Source organism: Marmota flaviventris, chromosome 3, assembly GCF_047511675.1.
Source record: "Marmota flaviventris isolate mMarFla1 chromosome 3, mMarFla1.hap1, whole genome shotgun sequence".
NCBI lineage: Eukaryota > Metazoa > Chordata > Mammalia > Rodentia > Sciuridae > Marmota > Marmota flaviventris.
In genome coordinates this window covers 82,742,728-82,765,347 of record NC_092500.1, presented here as the reverse complement: position 1 = coordinate 82,765,347, position 22,620 = coordinate 82,742,728, and the positions used below count along the sequence as shown (strand labels likewise).

Here is a 22,620-nt window from a genome sequence, read left to right as displayed (position 1 = left end):
TTTTAGTTTTAGATGAGCACACAGTATCTTTATTTATTTTTTTATGTGGTGCTGAGGATCGAACCCAGTGCCTTATATATGTGAGGCAAGTGCTTTACCACTGAGCTACAGCCCCAGCCCCCAAATTAATTTTTTCTTATGCATTAGCTATGCAAATAATAAATTTACATATCTAGATAATTTTAAAGAACATTTGGTACTTTATGTAATTGAAATATTTTATATTTATATATATGTATATTACATATATTGCTTATAATTTTTGATTTCCACTTTTTTTTAAGAAAGAAAGAAATTTTTACTGGTCATGGTAGTTCTGTTCAGAGTTTAAATATTTTCAGAGTTTAAATATTTTGAATTTCATTGGATGTAAATCAGAGATGTATTTGTTTTATTGAGTATCTTATAATAAAAAGTGAAATAAATAGACAATCATACTTTATAAGTACATGTTGAAAATAATTAGTTGTTTTTTCTCCCTTAATGAGAAGGGTATAGGTTATATGAATTATGTATTTCTGGAAAGTTATTTACATTTTTATGTTTGTCTTGTATACATTTTATAGTTCTAATGAAGTCCAGGAAATTATAAAAAGCTTCACTGATGGGCAAATTGTAGTTTTTGCCTTATTCAGATTGCTGATTGCTGTTAGATTCTTGAGTCTGTATTAGACTTTCAAGTTCTTGGAGCAAATGTATTTTAGTTTTCATAAAAGAACAGTGTTTTTCTAAATTTGAAAGTGTAGAGTTTAACTGGTCAAATCTATTTTAAAAAAATTTCATTGTTTTGCCTCTTGGATATATTAGTTAAGACTTTTTGTAGAATAACAAAAAAATCTGGTGTAATAGAATCCATAGTATAAACTTTTCTATGTTTATCTATTGAAAATTATACATATAATTTTAAAGTTTATTTACAATTATTATATGTGTAATTTAGAGAAATTTCAAGTTTTTGTTTTAGACTTTTAATTTTATAATTATGTTTTACTTACCTGCTAAGATTTATGGGAAATTGAGTTTCAGAGATATGCTATCACATTTCCCAAAGGCTAATTGAAGCCATATTTCAGAAGCCCATAACTTACAGTGATATATTTATAAGTATGGTAAGTAATATTAACATACCTATGTAAGACCATTTAAAGTAGTAATTACAATTAATTAATGTTTTGAAACTGAAAAAGCCTTATGTTCAAATATATTTTTATAAGAATAAGTCATTAACTTACATTAACTTACCTTTTTCATATTAACTGAACATTTTAGATATTTATAAATACCATGGTCATAAGGAACTTCTTGATACCCATTATAGGTTCTGTAGGTACTACCTCAATTAAGAAATTTTTTTTTCATGCAGGTATTCAGTTTTAGATGTCAGATGCTTTTTATTTTAGCTTTTTCTTAAATTACATTGTCTCTTGATTAATTTAGTTATTTAAATTCAACAGAAATACAACTGCATTACTTAATACTATTAGTCAGATTTTTCTGTTTCTTGCATCAGACTTTCTTATTATTTTCACTTCAGTTAAACTAGTTTATATAACATCTCATCTGGGATGTTATAACACAAATTTCATTGGCTTCTTTGCCTTCTGATTCATTCTGTAGATGGTTTCTTTATGTAAGGATGTTCAGAACCCCAAGTTCTTTTCAGTGGCAAATTACTATAATCTGTGATCTAGTAATGGACTAACATATAGACTTCACTCCACTCATTATCACTCTGAACGTATTGGTGTCTCAGTAAAACCCAAGTTTCATGATCTTCTCTGCACATTTTCCCAATGTATTCCTACCTCCAGTTCTTTGCTGTAGCACTTCTCTCCAGCTAGAATACTGTTCTTCATCTCTACCATGTACAAATCACACCCTTCCATCAAGACTTAGTTTTAATATCTCTTTATTGAGCCTTCCTTATATACTCCCCCAAGTTCCCTATTCTCAAACAAATCTGGTAATTACCTTTCTTTTTTTCCTAGTAATTACTGTTTATCTGTGACATTTCATGCTGTTAGCTTGTCTCCTTCAGGTTTTTAGTTATGACACTGCATAAACTCTGGTTCTTTAATCCTTTTCTGATCTTGACTTTTGGTTTCTTCATTTGTTTTATTTTCCTATCTTTTTAAAAGTTGACTTTTAGGCTTTTGTGCTGAATCCGTATATCTTTTGCACTCTGATAATAAATTTTAATTTATGGTTTCAGATTTGTGCCTTCACTCTTTCTTTAGAACTTCAGACATATCTTTATTTGCCTTCTTCCTCTTGCCCCTCATGGCTTGTTCCAGATGGATATACCTTAAAGTGAACAATATCTAAAACACAACATCTTTTCCTTTGTATTGATCAAACCTGCACTTGTTCTTATATTTATTTTCTCACAATAAAATTATTGTTCACCCAGGAGCATAAGCCACATAACTATAAGTCAGCCTCAAATCTTTGTCTTTATTTGGTATAGCTGTGTTACTGGGGCATCTGTGATCACCTTATTCTTTTTGTGCTCTTTATACTGAAGTATAGTACTTGCTGTTCCCTTAAATATGTCCTGTGGTTTCATGACTCTCAAGCTTTTTATATGCTCTTCCTTTTGCCTGAAAATTCCTATTAAGAATTATATAGGCTGGACATGAATCCTAGCTTCAGTATTAATAATGAACTTGACCAATCAATTAGCCTTTTAAGTACCTGTTTCTTTATCGCTCCAATGTACTAATATCTGCTCAGAAGAGGTATTGTGAATATAAAATACAAATTCTCACATATGATTGAATGTGATAATATATACTATTGAATATATAACTGAGATGTTGTCATTTAACTATTAGTTTTCCCTTTCTCTTACTGTTTCTCTACCTAGAAAGCCTACCTTAGGATCAAATCCTTTATTAAACCTTTCTTTTTATAAAAATGAATATAATACTTTTCTGCTCTTATACTTAATTTTGCATTTCTATTACTATGTGTTAAATAATATGTTTACATGTCTTTTCAGTAGAATGTAATCTTTAAGATTGGAAACTGCCTCTTAATTCTGTTTAATAAAACTAATAATAGCATCTATGATAGCCCGTAAGTTAGGCACAGAGTTTTGTGTCCATGAAAGCCTGTGGGTTTTCCTGGGAAGAGAAGTTCATTGCTTCTTTTAGACTCTCAGAAGAATTTGTTTCTTAAAAAAAGATAAGGACTCATGGCCTACCACATGATACCTATTAAATAATATTGCATTGAATTAAACCATGCGTTTCTTGAACACTGGGTGATAGCAGCAGCAATTTTCTGTTTTCCTATCCCATCTGTGAAGAGGAATCTGAAAGCTAATGATTCCCACCTCTACTTTCCTCCCTTAACTTTTGGTCCTCTGTAGCTCTTTGAATGAATTTATAGCTAGGTGTTTCCCTGCATTAAAGCTCTTTCTGATTGAAATTTATGGAATGATTTCTTTGTTGCACTAAACCCTTCCAGATATGAATAGATTATACATTTTGGGTGAATTAATATTATATTGATAAAATGCTATAAATATAATTTTTCTTTATGTAAAGCATATTCTCCTGGACAGAAAAAGGAAGAACATACTTTCATTCTTACTTTGTCAAATTTGTCTCTCTTTGTTTCTTTATGTACATCAGTTAGGCTTGGCCTAAAATATAATAACATAACATCACCTTTTATTTAGGACTTAATTTTATTTGCTTCCCTTATTTGGGTTGTTGGAAGTATAAACAGAAAAAAAATCTAAGTAAGTACTTTGAGGACAGTGAATCTCCAAATGTATTTAATTTCTTTCAAAATTTCATCTCAGAAAAATCTCTAATATGAGCAGGTTGTCACCTTTTAAAAAAATCATAATGTGAACCAAAACATAAAATTCACAACTCTTTTCCCTAGGTTTGACTTACTTAATCTGAGAGTTATGATGTTATTTTGATAATATTGTAAGATTTTAGTAGAATTTTAAAATAATTTTGTAAAATTAAATGGAAAGTTAAGGAATAGAATTTCAGAGACATCAGAAAGAATTCTTTTTCTTATGTCTTATATGTGAAGAGAAAATTGTTCTTATACATGATTTACCCTTCCTTTCAACTCTTTCAAGTATTTACTATAGGTTCTTAACTTTTTTCCTGTGTTCATCTCTCATGATTGGGATTACCGTCTGTGCATCTTTTGATTTAATTCAGTTTGAAATATTGCATGCACAATCTGAGACTGGCTATAAAACATTGTGTGTGCGGTAATAACTGATCTTATTCTAGCTATTATTTGAATAAATAATAGATAATATGCAATTTTTATAATCTACCTATATAAATCTAAAATGGTGATGGATTGCATATTGAATTGGCAGAACATAAAGAGGAAAGAAAGATTTGCACCTCTTTATGAATATCTTTCTGTTAAAGAGAATTGCCACTGGGCACAGTGGCACATGCAGGTAATCCCACCAACTGGGGAGGCTGAGAGAGGAGGATCCAGAGTTTAAAGCTAGCCTAAGTAAAAGTGAGGCACTAAGCAACTCAGATCTTGTTTCTAAATAAAATAGAAAAATAGGGCTGGGGATGTGGCTCAGTGTTCAAGTGCCCTGAGTTCCCATCCCTGGTCTTCTCCCCCGCCCCAAAAAAGAGAATTGCTAATTAATGTTTGAGAAATCATAAAACCTTTAAAAAAGATATCCTCCATAGTATTGCTTTGCTTTTAATTTGGATGCTTGTGTTGTTCTTTTCTTTTAAGTCTCTGTGTGTCTTCATTCATTTTTCATTTTTTTTAAAGAAGAGTTTAAAGCACTGATATATTGTTGAAAATAATCTATTTGGGTGAAGTAAATTGAAATGATTTTATTCATTATGCAATTTTGAGAAAGATTTGGGTGTCATATATTGTGTGGACATAGTGTTTATATCATTCATGGTTTAACCAGAAAAACAGAACCAGTGGGAAGTATATTTAAGAACTTTATTGTAAGTAAGTGGCTTACATGATTTTGGGCACTGATCAAGTAAGTCTGAAGTCCACAGGGTGGACTGTCAGGAGGATAGTTTAGAATTCTTAGGTGTGGGCTGAAGCTTCTGTCTACAGGCAGAATTTATTTATCAGAGAAGCCTCAGCCCTGCTTTTAGGGTTTTTCAAATGATTGAATTATCTAGGCTGCTCTGAATTGCTTCTGATCAAATTACTATGGACTTTAATCATATACAGAATACCTTAGCAGTAGTATCTGGATTAGTGTTCCAGTGAAAAACTGGAGGTTATTGCTTACCCAAGTTGATGTATCAAAAGGCCATTATGATACTCTTATGTTTTTTTGTGTATGTGTGTATGTCTTTGTTATGGTTTAGATATTATGTGTCCCCAAAAAGCTCAGGAGTGAGACAATGCAAGAAAGTTTAGAGATGAAATGATTGAGTTATAAAAGATTTAACCTAATCAGAGTATTAATTCCCTATTAGTATTAACTTGATGCTAACTGTAGGCTGGTAAGATATGGCTGGAGGAAGTAAATCCATGGGGGCATGCCTTTAGGGTATTGATTTTACCTGTAGTCTGTGGAGTAGAGATATTTTGACTGAATGGGCTATCTATAGGTGTAAGCCTGTCTAAGAGTAAAACTGTGTCCCTGCAACACAATCTGGCCTACAAATGGTTTTTCTGGATTATTATACAATCTTGTATTTGAAGTTGGTCTGTCAGGGGTCAAGTATATGAAAGAGATTCTGTATGTACAGGCAGTTATGCAGTTGCATGATAAGGGGTTTGAACAGTTAGGAACTAATTTGAAGGCATCTGGAGTGCAAGGATAGCAGGGCAAGAGAAGAAAGGGTTAAAATAGATTCAAATCTTTTAAACCCACTGCTGGCACTCCAGCACTGTTTCTCAGCCTGTCCCCAGGCAGCCACAGATCCTCTCACTGTGGGTCTAGGATACCATCCCAGGGCTGGGGGTGTGGGGGCATGGGTATGGGAATCCAGGAAAGCTGCCTGGGCTGTAGAAAAATGGCCTAAGAGAACCCAGCCTTTGCCCTTCCTCCCAGCCCCTTTTGCCCATAGAGTGGGGCTGTGGGTAGAGGCCACTGGCCACAAAGGATGTGAAATTAGACTCCAGCACTATTAGTTCATGACAGGGACAGGAATAGTCTCCCCTTTTAAGATCTGACAGGATACCCCATTTGACCAGGGGATATCCATCACTGGGCAAAGCAATTTTTGCTATAACAGTATCCCATCAAACTAAATGTATAGGGAGGCTGGCAGGGTAAACAATTGCACCCAGAAAAGAAAAAGAAACTAAAGCCAGCCTGTGTTTTGTAGGCAACCTCTGCAAAAGGATCTTCAAGGAAGTCTAAAGAAAAGGATGGAAAGGGCATCCTCCATTATATATCAGTATGCCTAGTATAAGAAAAAGGCCCAAGAGGAGCCTCTGGGTACAATTGACAGTGGAGAACTTACTTAAAGTTGATGGCATTGGCCAGGCTCCAGATATTTTGTGTTCCAACCCCTTAAATGCAACCTAGGAGAAAAAAGATTAAGGCACATTTTTTTTTTTTTTTTTTTGTTGGAAGATTGTCCAACCCCTCTTCTGGAATGAAATTTGTTGTGGAAATTAACTGCACAGATAACATTCATAAAGATTGTTGCAAAATATGAATTTAAGAAAGTGTCTGAAACAAAAAAAAAAGAAGACAAAGTTTTAGGTATGGAAATATTTTAGTATGGAAAATTAGTAAGTAAAAAAATGATTCTGAAAAGGTATTTTGTCTGGTAAATTAATATTCTTGTGCTAAGGTCCAAGATGAAAGAGGACAAAACTAAGGATGTAAGTTGTGAATGTTTAAGTAAGTAGAAGAAGGTTTGTGGAAGGTAAATCTCAAAAAGTTTGTGTTTGTGATTAAATTTTCTATAATTAGCATAGTCTATCAAAGTTATTTGAACTTTAATGTACTGATATGAAGCAAAGTCTGAAACATTGATCTGCTCTTATCTATCAAGATAATTTCTTGTATTTGTTAGGCTTTATTACTTGAAGAAATTAAGTTGTAAAGGAATTAGGGTTTGTATCTGTTTTAAAGTCTTAAATGATTACTTTATAACTGGTTAAACAAAGAACTGTTATTTAGGTTATAACAATATAGTTGACACCCTAAACATATGTGACAAGGTATATGTATACATTTGAGAACTGTGTCTAAGCCTTTTCTAAATTATCTGTAGCAATATTCCTCTTAAGATTTGTATGGAAATAACAAAATTTGGCATTTATATATGTCATTTAATGTTTTATAAGTTATATATAAAATTTGTGTTACTCTTTACACTGGATGGAAATTTAAATGAATTTTTGGAAGGTATTAAGGAGAGCCTGATGTGTTCAAAGGTGAACAATGTGAAAACATTCTACCACCTTTTCCATAATAGGGAAGTTAAAAGTTCTGTTAGCCTTTCTGTTGGATTATGTTTAAGATGTAATGTTGTATTATATTAACTGATATTAGGAGACTTAGGAAATAATGCATGAGAACTTAGTAGAATGATAGTTTTCAAAAGCGGCAATGATCAGATTCAGAAATAGAACTGTTTTTAAGATTTGTCAAGAGGCTAGCCTCACCTGAGTTAAGTCTTGTCCTTCTCCATGTTAGGATGGCTCTGAAGTAGGTTAGAATTAAGCTTATTTAAAGTTATGCTCAAAAGAGATTTTTTCACTCTTTGATTACTATGATCTCAAAATAAATGGGATATAATACATAACTAAGTAATGGTTTAAGATTATAAATACCATTTTACTTGATTCATATATATTATACAAGCTTAATATGTTTTTGCTCTATTAATTTCATTTTGTATTTTCCTTATAAATTTTATAACTGTTGCCTATTAGTGTTTTGTAGAGGTACTGCTTCTAATAAAACAACCTGAGTTAATTTGAGATAATAAGCTACAGGACAGATAAGTTATAATGTTGACTCACAGTACTGTATTAGGGTTCTCTAGAGGAACAGAATCAATAGGAAATATAATTATAAAAGGGGACTTATTATGTTAGCTTATGCAACCAGAAGCTTGATAGTCCACAGTGGCTGCTTGCAGGCTGGAGAGCTTGAAGAACCAGTAGCTGTATAGTCCAAGAGACTGAAGCTCCAGAACAAGAGGGATCAATGGTGCTACCCTAACCTGAGACTAAAGGCTTCTGGTGAATCACTGGCAGAGTCTGCTTTGAAAGAGTGAAGAAGTGAAAGTCTGATATCCTCAGATGATCCCAGCAGCAATCAAGAACCTGTTTAAGAAGAATCAAGCTTGCATCTGCTAGTGCTTCCTTGTTCTTTCAACTTTTATGCCATCCAAGCTATCATCCTATTGGTCAATGCTGCCAAGCTTAGGTAGGGTCTCTATATCAGTTGGCTGTCCCACATGCCAGTCATTCCTAGACACACCCTCATTGACACACACATAACTCTCTTAATCCTTGGCATTTTTTAATCCAATCAATCCAACAATTCAAATTAACTATTATAAGTACTAATACTGACCCCAATTAAAGTGATGACAGTAAAATTATAGATATTGAAGTTATAACCTGTCACTCCCACTTTTAAGACTGGTGAAACTGGCCTGCTGGATGTTTAAAATCCAAACCTTGGAGAACAAAGTCAAGGAAGCAACAGGATCAAGGAAAAAGCAGCCAACATTTTTGTCCTTGCCCTCAAAGGTCAGCCAGGACCCAGAGAATGACTGGACCCCTCTGAGGGCCCTTAAACTCCAGTGAATCATCTAATCAGGGAAATTGAGAGGACCCTGTGGATCAGGAAGCCAGCCATTCTGCAAATAGAAAGGTCATTGGAGAGGGAAATGTCCCTGATGTTTCTAAGAGAAGCCACATGTGATCAGCAAGACTTTCCATCTGACCCATCCTGGCAGATGGTTTCCACTGGTAGAGGAAAACTAAAGTAGCCAAGAAGCTTTGCACATGTCCCCAAAAGTGATCTCTGAGGAATCTGACTCTTTTAACAGTAGATAGGAACAAGATTGGTTTTGACCAACTTGGTCTTAAACACCTGGCAGGAGAGTATAGCCAAAACCCAGTCCCACGTGGACATTTAAAAGGAAAAGCAATTTTTTTTTTTAATGTAACTTAAGATGTACACTTGTCAGCCCTACCAAAAATAAGTGAAGCTGAAGACTATAGAGGAAGGGTCCTTGTGTGGGAGTGCCTAATAATAATGATCACAAAGGACTCTAGATTCACAAGTTTGTCCTGAGTTAATTTGAACCTAATTTCATGGACTTGTAAATCTTCCTAACTTCCTACAGTGATAAACTTAATGTGTTTTTCACTGATATGATTATGAGTTACTATCTTCATGGTTTTCAGAGACTGGCTGAAATACTAATTGGTTTTCTGCTAATGTTTTCAAACAAGTAATGCTTTGCTGTCTTGTTTATTGTTGTCTGTATGATCCCTGCCCTATGTATGCCTTGTCCAGTCACCTACCCTCTGCAGCTGTGGACCTCTGGATTGCTCTGATGCTGAGTGTCCTTAATTTTCCACACTGCACCTAATAGAGAATAAGGACTTTGAGTTTCACTTCCCCCAACTTCGCCCTTTTTCAGTGGGAAGCAGTTTGTAAATGTCATTAGCTATTTTTCCATAGACATGGAATGTAGGGATTGACAGTGGAGAAATGTAACAGTGTTCCATTTTATGTTTTAACTATAGCCCCTGCTGCTCTGCCACTGCAACATTTTTTAAGTGGACATGTTTCTTTCTCTCCTTTTCTCCCTGCTCCTCCCTATCTCTCCTGCTCCCTAATCTCAGGGGAAACAGGGTTACCTTTCTTCCCCATTTTAGGCAGATTTATCTGTCCTTGAGTACACACCCACCATAGTAATGAAGTAATCCGGGGTTTGGGTATGGTACCAGAAGATCTCAGAAATGACTGTTTTCCAAATTCACAAGTGAATTACAACTCTAACAGAGAACATGTGAAATGTAGCCTTTGAATCTTTAAAAGCCCCCCCCCCCCCCATTCCTACTGATGAACAGAATCACAGTCTCTGGGACAGGGGTCCCCTGTGTTTCTCCTTTGCTAGCAAAGCAGTAAAAGTTCTTTTTCCTTTTTCCAAAGAAAGAAAGAAAAAAAAAAAAAGAGTTGTAAACCACTTAATTGATGCATTTACTAACTATATATTCAAAAATATATGAGGAGCCTTCTGAATATAATAATTTAAAGATAGAAATGTATATATGCCACAAAAAAAGACAACTAAAAGAATCACAACAAACTTTCCTCATATTATTTACAAAGAATAAATACTGTATACTCATGTACTAATTTCAGGTTGATAATGGGTTTTCTTTTCCTTAGCGTTGATGATTTCCATAATTCTACCAATACATATATATTAAACTACAAATTAACATTATGATGATTAAAAGGAACACTGTTGAATAACAGTGGTTTTCATCATAGAAGATAAAAGTAAATGAAATATTGAAGGTTGTAGAATTACTCTTAATTTTGCTAATCACAGAATTAAGTTATTTTGAGTTGCTTACAATTCTTAAACTTGCTTGTGGGTATAGAATATCATCTTTATTTTATTGCCATTTTTGCTTTTGATTTTAAAATTAAAATATCTATGTATGGCAATATTTTGTTACATGAAAATTAGTGTTTGTGTACTAGAAAAGACATATGTCTTTTATGGGTAAAATAAACTCTTTTTGGTGATTGCACTTTTGAGGCATGTTTTGATCTGTGTTTTCTAGAAGCAGTTAGACTGCATTTTATTGTTTCAGTTATTCTTTTCAAAATGGAATGGCTGTTATGAGTAAATTTAAATCTATAGACTTCAGATTTACATAACCAACAGTCTCTTCACTTTTCAACTTGGATATCTATTAGACATTTAGAACCAACATATTCTTCTCTAAGGTCATGGTTGATATTGGATTAATTTTTTAATTTTATTCCCCTGGAAACATGCATCTTTGTTATCAGATAGCAGTGTTTCTGGTAAATATGACCCTTATAAGTAATAATGCTGAGAATTGTGGTATGTGCTTGTAATCCCAGCTCCTCAGGAAGCTAAGGAAGGAGGATTCCAAGTTTAGGCCAGTCCTCTCTCAAAATAAATATAAAAAGGGCTAAGGATATAACTCAGTGGTAGAGTGTTTGTCCAGCATATGCAAGGGACCTGGATTCAATCTGTAGTACCTCAAGGAAAAATAAAACATTCTGTGTTGTCTAGGAGCTCTGCCAATGAAATACGTATACCTGCTTGAAAGCCAGGACTTTCCTGGGTATTGGTACTTGTAACCAAGTGTGTCTTTTCTAGAGATATCATTGTAGTGGTGTCTATGAAGTTGTTTCAAGAGATAGCAACTCTTATGAGGCATATGCCTGCCTTCTAAGCCAAGGTGGGCCTCACAGTCACCTGAGTAGAGCCTATCTACTTGCACAGGAACTGGAATTTGTATTGAAGGCAGAGACTAAGTTTTAATTGATGAAACTTTTCTTTTGAAAGAGAAACTTTTTACCTTACCTGTATGATGTGTTTCTAGCATGTGCTTTCTAAGTAAATCTGATGCTTGTTATGGTCTGAGATAGTTTTAAGAGTCCAAGTGTCTAGTTGAAATGACATATGGCCTAGTCCACATCCAAACAATAGTGTCTTTGCCCCTTACTTTTCCCATCAGTAGCTTTCCCCCTATTAAACATTGAGATTTTCTCCTTCCATTCACTTCAGCAAAATCTTGGAATCATTCTTGATTATTCTGTATCTCATCCTATATCCAGTTCATCAGAAAATTTTGTTACACATCTTTACAAAATTCATGCAGTGTTTTGCCACCTTTCAGTACCTCAAATCTTAGTCTCCTTTTTTGAGTCACCATTATCTCTTGACTGGATTATTGAAAAAGCATACTGAGTATCTCCTTTCTCTCTCTCTCTCTCTGTTTTTTTGGGGTCCCAGGGATGGAACTCAGGGGCACTCAACCACTGAGCCACATCCCAGCCCTATTTTTGTATTTTATTTAGAGACAGGGTCTCACTGAGTTGCTTAGCCCCTTGCTTTTTATTGAGGCTGGCTTTGTACTTGTGATCCTCTTGCCTCAGCCTCAGCCTCCAGAGCCTCTGGGATTACAGGCATCCTGAATTGGCTAACAATTTACCACTTATTATTATTATTATTGTTTTTTGGTGGCCCAAATTAATTTCTGAGACAAACATTTCTCCCAAATCTTTATTTTCCTTATTTTGTTATTTATAGTTTATTTTTATAAGATTATTTATTTTTCCCTCAACCACTTTCTCTCAGTTGCCTTTCTAGGTTGGCTTTCTGCCAATTGTAATCTGCATATCAATAAAAAGATTTAAGAAATGGACAAATAATTCTTTTTTACCCTTATCCATTTTCTTCAAAGGTTAACATTTGCTTGCTTTCTCCTTATTCTTTTTCCTCCTCCGCCTTTTTCTTCCTTCCCTTCTCTTTCTTCTCCTTCTCAATATTTATTTAGTGTTCTTTTGTTCCTAAATGGAGGGCAGATAGTCAAAATACTAAGTCCCAAAGTAACCCAAGTACCAAAAGCCTAGTGACCAAAAACCTGGATTACTTATCCCACATTCATATGCAATAGGATTTAATTCTTTTTTTTTCTTTTTGCTATTTATATTCCATTTTAGGATTCAATCCCCCTATTTCCTGTTTTTCAATTTTGTTTTCTTTATTTCAACTATGTGCAACATTAACGTGGTTCTAAAAGTCCAAAACTGTATTGAAACCTTTACTCAGAGAAAAGATGTTTTCTGCTATTCATTTCTTCTGTCTTTCTGCCTCATTCTTTTCTGTCCCTTATCTTCCTGTTAGTTTTGAACTGTATTATGACAAATAGGTACATGTTTCTTTGTTTTTTTACACTGTTGAGGGCCATTTGCATATTTTCTTTTTGGTAAGTTTTTTTTTTAAACATCTTTTGCCTATTATTTTATAAGTTTATTATTTTTAATCCCCTCAATATTTTGCCCAGTTTTAAATCTTCTTAAAATATTATGAATATTGGCCCTTATCTGTAATATGTATTGCACATATCTTTTTTTCCCTAGCTTGTAGGCTTTTGATTTGCTTTTAGAAGTAATTTTTGACAGAAAAAAGTTTGTATATATTCATAATAGTCAAATTATTCAGTCTTTTATTGTGTTTAGAACCTAGCCATAGGTAGCCTTTCTTACACCATAGGCAAAAAAAAAAAAACTTAATCAGGGTTTTGTCTAGCATTTATGTAGAGTCATTTAAAAAATATTTATCTTTTCTCATACTTGGAGTTTATATTTGTGTTTGATGTGAAATATGTGTAATTTTAGCCTTTTCTAAATGGCTAATCAGTTGTATTAGTACTGTCTATTAACAGGTCTATCTTTGCTTCATTGATTTGTAAAAACCACTTTCATTATATACTTCTTTCACTCATACACTCATAGTTGAGTTTTTTTTTTTGTTTTCATCAAATAATACATTGTTTTATGTGTAGAAGTTTTATAGTATGTTTTAGTATAATTTAATATGGCATATTTTAATAATGATAGTATTATATTTTAATATAGTTTAATGCATTTTAATAAGCAAGGCTAGTATTCTCTTTATTGCTTTTCTTTTGTAGTGCTTTGTTATTTTTACAGGTTTACTTTTTCCATGTGACATTTAATGTACATTTATCTAGATAAATGTACATTTATCTTAAAAAAGCTTATTGATATTATATTGGGATTGTTGTGAACCTATAAATAAACTAAGGGAAGACCGGCATCTATATAATGTTTAGTTGTCCTGTACAATTGCAAAGGATATCTTTACCTTGTTTAGGTATCTCTTTGTGTGTTTCAGGAGCATTTTAGTTTTCCTCACATCACTTTGCTAAATTTATTCTTAATAATTTGATCTTCTTTGTTGCAATGAAAAACAGTGTTTTCTGGATCATTACCTTTTCTTGAAATAATCTGAATCTTATGCATTGTTTGTAGGTTAGTTGCCTGATAATGTAATTTTCTTTCCCAAGAAATAGATTTATTTTCAAGAAGTGTTTTTTTTTTAAAGCGCTAATAAAAATCAACTTTTGCAAACTACATTTCTATAAAGGATTGCCCATTTTTCTAAGTTTTAAAATATATTTCCTTAATGTATAGAGGAGTCAAGATTTTTTTTTTTTTTTTTGTACTAGGGATTGAACCAGGAGTGCTTAACCACTGAGCCACATTCACAGCCCTCTTTTGTATTTTTACTTAGACACTGGGTGTAGTTAAGTTGATGAGACTTGTTATCTTCCTGACTCAGCCTCCGGAGCCACTGGGATTATAGGAGTGTTCTTCCATGCCCAGAGAGGAGTCAAGATTTTTTAAAAATTTCTTCTGTTTTGATAACTATCTTCTCTTTGCCATTTAATTTTGTATATTTGTACTCCCCCATTACTACTGGTTAAATAAGGTATGTTTTTTTTTTTTTTTAAATTCAGGGTTTTTAAAATTATATGTACTCTTTTATTAATCTACATGAGTCTGTGTTATCTGTGTTTTTTTTTCTTATTCTGTTTTTTTTTTAAAGTTTTCTTTGTATCTTTAATTTCAACTGGGGATTTAATTCATTGATTTTTTTGTTGATATGTTCAAGAATATAGATTTTTTTCTAATTACTGCTTTAAACATATCTAATAGATCTCTGATATGTAAGGTTTCTTTGACATTATTATTATTACTGTATTTAGAAATCCTGTAATATCTTTAACAAAAAGTAGGAACCTAGGATAATGTTATGATTGGGTGGGTAATGGAATATGCAAAAAGATTCCTGGAAAAATTTGTTTTGAATGTTACTGAATGATAATGTTAGTGACACTTTCCATTTAATGTTGTACTTACCATGTATCTGTCACTGAGCTAAGTGCTTTCTATACATTATCTCACTTAAGCTCTATAACATAGTTTGTTTAGGCACATATTATTTTCTCATTTTCAGATGAGGACACTATGACTTGCAGGGGTTTATATAATTTGCCTAGGGCTCCTTAACTGTTAAGCAGTTATTTCAAATTGGAATGCATTTTTTATTCCACTGCCATGGCTTAATAATATTATGAGATCATAAAGGTATTGAACAGTATGACATAATCAGGGAATTTTAGTAGCAAGGTGTGACTGGAGTAAAGTTAGCACTTACAGTGGTTTCATTTCTGACTTTGGTAAATTCAGTGTTTATTGAGGTACTGTTAACTGAATAGGAAAACATGAGGCAAACATGGTTTATATAAAATGTTAGTTAAGTTTAATGTACCTGTTGGACATCCAAATGGATCTGTCTGGTCATAAGGTGAGTACAATGATGTGGAGATGTGACGAGTTATTTATGCCTGAGATGTGGATTTGGTTGCCATTAGCCTTTAATTGATAATTTCATAATGGGTTTTAAACTGGCAAACCAAAATACTGTATTCAGTGAAATCAAAAGTGTAGGAAAATGAAATTTAGGCTTAATATAGAAAGAACCTGAAAAGGAAAGAAAGAAAAATTAGTCAACTTACATGGGGAAAATCTAGGAGATAATGGAAAACCATTTGTGTTCTTGAGAACTAAGGAGAGATAAGATCAGAAGTGTTCATTCAATTTAATAATAGCTGAAATGACATGTAGTATCTCTAATAACAGGTCCAGTGGGGTGATGATAGGATTAAGGAAGAAGAAACTGGAAATAGGTGTTATACATGATTCAGGAAATTTGTTTATGAAGGGAAAAGGTGAGAGGGAGGTGGTAGCTACTGTGAAGTGTAGGATTCCTATTTTGCTTTCTCAACCTCCCCCTTACTTTGTCCTTATTTTGCTTTTCTTTGTTCTCCTTTTCTCCCACCTTTCATGTATTCTGACTGCTTTTCTTCTTCTGATGTGATGTACTTGAACACTTAATGTTACAGGATGAAAATTTACTTTAGACAGTATAGATCTTGTTTTAAAATATGGATATAAATATGAATGACATAAAGAGAAGTTGAAATATTCAGGTGTTAAAAATGATACTTTCAAGATATTCTTGAATACAGGGTCATAAACACTCCTGTCCTATAAATTTTTTTAATAACCTTTAAAATAGTAATGAAAGTAATAGCAACACTGTGAGAAATGCTTTACATATTTTAGCCTATATAAAGCTCCACCAGCAACTCGGTGTGCATCTTATAGATGAAGAAACTGAATAACAGATAATTTACATAATTTGCGCATTGTTCTGTATCTGTTGTGGCAGTATGGTTTCAGAATCTGTTATCTTCATCAGAAGGCTATATTCCTTCTTATTGTATAAGCTACTTTTCATAACCTTTAAAAGTTCATTAGTAATATTTTTGTTATGAATTATAATTCACAAATAGAAGTTGGAATATTTTTAGAGATTTATTTCCCACCATATAAAATGAAAATTAGAAAAATTCTGAAAAGTATTTACCAAATACAAACATGAATTGAAGTTTTAGTTTTCTGTATTTCAGTAAAAATAAATTGAAATGTTTGTTTGTGAATGTAGAATCAAGTATCTGATATGGCACATAGTATCTCAAAAATAATATTGCTACATAATAAAATATAGATAAGATAAATAATACTTTAAAGTGCCAATCATAAGTCAATGTATTCTTTGGTTTATTAATATCTAATGGCCTTATAAATATCTCTCTTCAGGGAAAAATGCAATTTCCATTGTGAGCTGCCTTCCAGAATTTATGGTAGAACTTCAGTGACGTTGCTACTGATGCCAATGTGGAATAAAGGTCTTTATAATTTAGAAAGTCAAACATATAAATGAGTTACTTCTAAAAATTTCTTTTCTTAAATATGAAAGCACATAATTTATTTGAATTGTGAAGGAACATTTAAAAATAAAGTCATATATGTATAATCTGTTAATTTTGTCCTTTACATTTTTATCTTTTTTATTCTTGGCAATAGGCTTTGCTTTTATGACTTTTTTTTGTCTTTTAATTTTTATTTATTTTTTTTAGTCATACATGACAGTAGAATGCATTTTGGTATATAATACATACATGGAATGTACATACATCAATCATATTGTCTATTCTATTCTGCTGCCCTTCCTATCCTCCCTACTCCTCCCCTCCTCTCCCATCCTTTCTCTATCCAATCTAATGTGACATACTTTTTTTTTCTTTTTCTCATTACAACATCATATATGTATTCTGTATAACAATGAGGTCTCCTCCCATCTTCTGTGCAACTCCCTTTCTCCCTCTTTTTCCCTCCCACCTCTCTTCCCTATTTAGTGGTAGTCTTCTTCTCATGCTCTTCCTCCCTATCCCATTTTGAGTCACCACCCCCCCTTATATCAGAGAAGACATTCGGCATTTGTTTTTTAGGGATTGGCTAACTTCACTTAGCATAATCTGCTCTAATGCCATCCATTTGCCTGCAAATGCCATGATTTTATTATTTTTTAGTGCTGAATAATATTCCATTGTGTATAAATGCCACATTTTTTTTAAATTTTTTTATTGTTGGTTGTTCAAAACATTACATAGTTCTTGATATATCATATTTCACACTTTGATTCAAGTGGTTTATGAACTCTCATTTTTACCCCGTATACAAATTGCAGAATCACATCAGTTACACATCCATTGATTTACATATTGCCATACTAGTGTCTGTTGTATTCTGCTGCCTTTCCTATCCTCTACTATCCCTCCTCCCCTCCCCTCCCCTCCCGTCTTCTCTCTCTACCCCCTCTACTGTCATTCATTTCTCCCCCTTGTATTTTTTCCCCTTTTCCCTCACTTCCTCTTGTATGAAATTTTGTATAACCCTGAGGGTCTCCTTCCATTTCCATGCAATTTCCCTTCTCTCTCCCTTTCCCTCCCACCTCTCATCCCAGTTTAATGTTAATCTTCTTCTCATGCTCTTCGTCCCTACTCTGTTCTTAGTTACTCTCCTTATATCAAAGAAGACATTTGGCATTTGTTTTTTAGGGATTGGCTAGCTTCACTTAGCATAATCTGCTCTAATGCCATCCATTTCCCTGCAAATTCTATGATTTTGTCATTTTTTAATGATGAGTAATATTCCATTGTGTATAAATGCCACATTTTTTTAATCCATTCGTCTATTGAAGGGCACCTAGGTTGGTTCCACATTCCAGCTATTGTGAATTGTGCTGCTATAAACATTGGTGTGGCTGTGTCCCTGTAGTATGCTCTTCTTAGGTCTTTTGGGTATAGTCCGAGAAGGGGAATAGCTGGGTCAAATGGTGGTTCCATTCCCAGATTTCCAAGGAATCTCCATACTGCTTTCCAAATTGGCTGCACCAATTTGCAGTCCCACCAGCAATGTATGAGTGTACCTTCCTGCCCCCCATCCTCACCAGCACTTATTGTTGTTTGACTTCTTAATGGCTGCCATTCTTATTGGAGTGAGATGGTATCTTAGAGTAGTTTTAATTTGCATTTCTCTGATTGTTAGAGATGGTGAGCATTTTTTCATGTATTTGTTGATTGATTGCATATCCTCTTCTGAGAAGTTTCTGTTCAAGTCCTTGGCCCATTTGTTGATTGGGTTATTTGCTTTTTTGTTGTTTAACTTTTTGAGTTCTTTGTATACTCTAGAGATTAGAGCTCTATCTGATGTTTGAGGGGTAAAAATTTGTTCCCAGGATGTAGGCTGCCTATTCACCTCACATATTATTTCTCTTGCTGAGAAAAAAACTTTTTAGTTTGAATTCGTCCCATTTGTTGATTCTTGGTTTTAACTCTTTATGCTATAGGTGTCTTATTAAGAAATTTGGGGCCTGGCCCCATGTGATGAAGATTAGGACCAACTTTATCTTCTATTAGACGCAGAGTCTCTGGTCTGATTCCTAGCTCCTTGATCCATTTTGAGTTGACTTTTGTGCATGGTGAGAGAAAGGGATTCAATTTCATTTTGTTGCATATGGATTTCCAATTCTCCCAGCACCATTTGTTGAAGATGCTATCCTTTCTCCATTGCATGGTTTTAGCACCTTTGTCTAATATAAGGTAGTTGTAATTTTGTGGATTTGTCTCTGTGTCCTCTATTTTGTACCATTGGTCTACCAGCCTGTTTTGGTGCCAGTACCATACTGTTTTTGTTACTATTGCTCTATAGTATAGTTTAAAATCTGGAATCGCGATACCACCAATTTCACTCTTCCTGCTTAGAATTACTTTAGCTATTCTGAGTCTCTTGTTTTTCCAGATGAATTTCATGATTGCTTTTTCTATTTCTGCAAGGAATGTCATTGGGATTTTGATGGGAATTGCACTGAATGTGTAAATGCTTTTGGTAGTATGGCCATCTTAATCATATTAATTCTACCAATCCATGAGCAAGGAAATCCTTCCATCTTGTAAGGTCTTCTTCTATTTCTTTCTTCAGGGTTCTGTAGTTTCCATTATATAGCTCTTTCACCTCTTTTGTTAAGTTGATACCCAGGTATTTTATTTTTTTGAGGATATTGTGAATGGAGTAGTTGTCCTCATTTCCATTTCAGAGAATTTGTCACTGATATACAGGAATGTCTTTGATTTATTGGTATTGATTTTATATCCTGCCACTTTTCTGAATTAATTTACTAGTTCTAGAAGTTTCTTGGTTGAATTTTTTGGGTCTGCTAGCAGCATGTCATCGGCAAATAGTGCTAATTTAAGTTCTTCTTTTCCTATATTTATGCCTGTAATTTCTTTCTTCTGTCTTATTGCTCTGGCTAGTGTTTTAAGAACTATGTTGAATAGAAGTGGTGAGAGAGGGCATCCCTGTCTTGTTCCAGATTTTAAAGGGAATGCCTTCAGTTTTTCTCCATTTAGAATGATGCTGGCCTGAGGCTTAGAGTATATAGCTTTTACCATTTTGAGGTAATTTCCTGTTATTCCTAATTTTTCTAGAGTTTTGAACATAAAGGGATGCTGTATTTTGTCGAATGCTTTTTCAGCATCTATTGAGATGATCATATGGTTCTTATCTTTAAGTCTATTGATGTGGTGAATTACATTTATTGATTTCCCTATATTGAACCAGCCTTGCATCCCAGGGATGAATCCCACTTGATGATGGTGCATGATCTTTTTGATATGTTTTGGTGTCCGATTTGCCAGAATTTTATTGAGGATTTTTACATCTAAATTCATTAGGGATATTGGTCTGTAGTTTTCTTTCTTTGAGGTGTCTTTATCTGGTTTGGGAATCAGGCTGATATTGGCCTCATAGAATGAATTTGGAAGTACTCCCTCTTTTATGACTTTTTTATTAGGATCCTAGTCACAATGTAGTGATGGTTTGTTGTGAAACTAATTGTAAAACTGTATTTCAACATTATATTTCTGTAGAAATAATCCAATAATCTATAATTGACTTTAACAGGAAAAAAAGTTTTGTTTGTTACAAAAGAAGAACTTAATATGGAGACAGTTGGACTCCTTAATTCACAGTAATTGTTCTTCTTCTTTATACATTGTATACTAATTAATGTTTACTTAGTTGATTGACCTCCTACTGTTCATAAGATCATTGAGTATATAAGTGCATCTGTCTTTCTCACTGATGTCTCCACCGTGCCCAGTTCCTGTATGTAGCACTTGTAGGCCCTCCAGTGCTTTTTTCCTACCCAAATAAATGGACTTTTCTGAACTAAAAGAATTGTGTGTGTGTGTGTGTGTGTGTTCGTCCATCCCCTTTGAGTTGCAAATGCATGTGTTATGGAAGTTAGTATATAAGCACTAAGACCTTACACATTTGAGTCTTATATGGAAATATTATGTTAAGTTTAGAAACACTAGTTTTAGATTTCAGTATTGATCCATGAATAATCGTCATAAAATCCTCATTTTTAATCTCATTGCTTTTACTTCCCTTACCCTTTTCCTTTTCTGTGTTCTGTCTTTCTTCCTTTCAACCTGTCCTCTCTCTGTTTTTTCTTTAATATCTTATTCTTTGTTGTTGTTGTTCTTTAGTATCTGGAGTCCATCTTTCACCAGCTTCTCCTGAGATTGTTTTGGACCATGACCACTCGCCTCCTTCACTTGGATGCCTCTCTTCTGATGCCATCATTTCATCACCAGAGAATGTACATGCAGACAATACTATTATGAATCAAACAATTCCTAAAGCACAGGTAAAGACAAGTATATTTTAACAGAAGATTTGTATACCTAAAAAGTACATACTGGTTTACTTGATTCTTTTATGATTTCTGTTTCAATTTAGTTTTTCTAACAGAAATATTTCTGCAATACTTAGAGTTTAAAAACAAGGTAATTATGATATTTTTGGCACAATTAAAAAACATTTGGGTAGCCTTAGTTATTTATTCAAGTGGAATTAGCTTTGTATTTTAAATCTTGAACTTTACAATGGAAAATAATTACAAAAATATAGTTATTTCTATTTTAAGGGAATTTTAACATGTTTTCGTGCATTAGAGCATCTATGTTAATTTTAGGATATAAACTAAAGAGGTAGCCGTCATAGTCCATGTATTCAGATATTTGTTGAACCAAATATTGTGCTGTATACTGAAATTAGATTTCTGAAGTATAATTCACAATTTTAAGTAACCTATTAACTTTACTAAAAAGTGCTGATCAAATAGAGATGACTGATGAATTTCAAATTCTAATTTACAATTTAAAATGAAAACAAATTCTACATGCATAGAATTAAGAACTGGTAAGTATCAGATGTATCTACACTTAATTGTACATTTTCAAACATAAGAAAAAGCATTAAGAATTTTTTAATGCATTATTATCAAAATAAGAAGTACTTTAGGCTTTGAAGTTAACAGGAAATTTTGATTCTTAGTGCCAGGGTTATGTTGTTGGAACAGTTTGAGGTCTTCTGTAGATTTATTTCAGGTGGGAAATCATTTTGGAACCTTTGCTTCAATTTACTTTCCATATGGGGTTTCTGATGCTCTTTGGATATTTTAATTATTGAAATAGTGTGAACTTTCTTTTCTTCTTTCTTTCTTCTGTGTATATGTGTCTGTGTCTGTGTCTAATATGGTTTAGATTCAGCAAACAACGCACACTCATCTGGATATCCCACTTTTTCCATTGGGCTTAACTGATGAGGCAAGTAATGGAACAATTGCTACTGTGGATGAGTCTGAGGATTCTGGAACCCATGTATCAAACATACAGCTTCAGCAAAAAATTTCAAGCCTGGAGATTAAACTCAAAGCCTCTGAAGAAGAAAAACTAAGAATTAAAAAGGTAATACTTGCTTAAAAAGTAAAAGTTGGATTGTGTGAACTTAAAGAAAATTCGATGTAATCCAAAATTATAATTAAAAACTCACCAGAGGAAGAGGATATTGTCTTCTCTTGAATTGTGGTTTAAATCAGTCATATCAGCCTATCAATTGGAAAAACCTTTGATAAGGAATCTTAAAAGTGGTTAGCTTGTCATATCCATGGGTTCCATATCTAGATTCAACCACACATCAAAACTATTAGGGAAAAAAAATCCATGTACCAAACACATACAGATCATTTTTGTTTTGTTAGCTTTTCATACACAATACAATATATCTATTTACAGTGTATTTACATTATATTA

The 22,620-nt window shown here is 33.3% G+C and overlaps 1 protein-coding gene across 2 annotated transcripts in view; it reads left to right on the top strand.

The window, feature by feature from the left end:
• Ccdc91 (coiled-coil domain containing 91) overlaps window positions 1-22,620 on the top strand; it is a 351,748-nt gene that overhangs the window by 96,457 nt on the left and 232,671 nt on the right. For both annotated transcript variants that reach the window (XM_027934258.3, XM_071610023.1), the window contains 2 exons: window positions 21,013-21,173; window positions 22,072-22,275. In XM_027934258.3, the coding sequence (XP_027790059.1) occupies window positions 21,013-21,173; window positions 22,072-22,275 (365 nt within the window). The remainder of the gene's footprint in view (window positions 1-21,012; window positions 21,174-22,071; window positions 22,276-22,620) is intronic.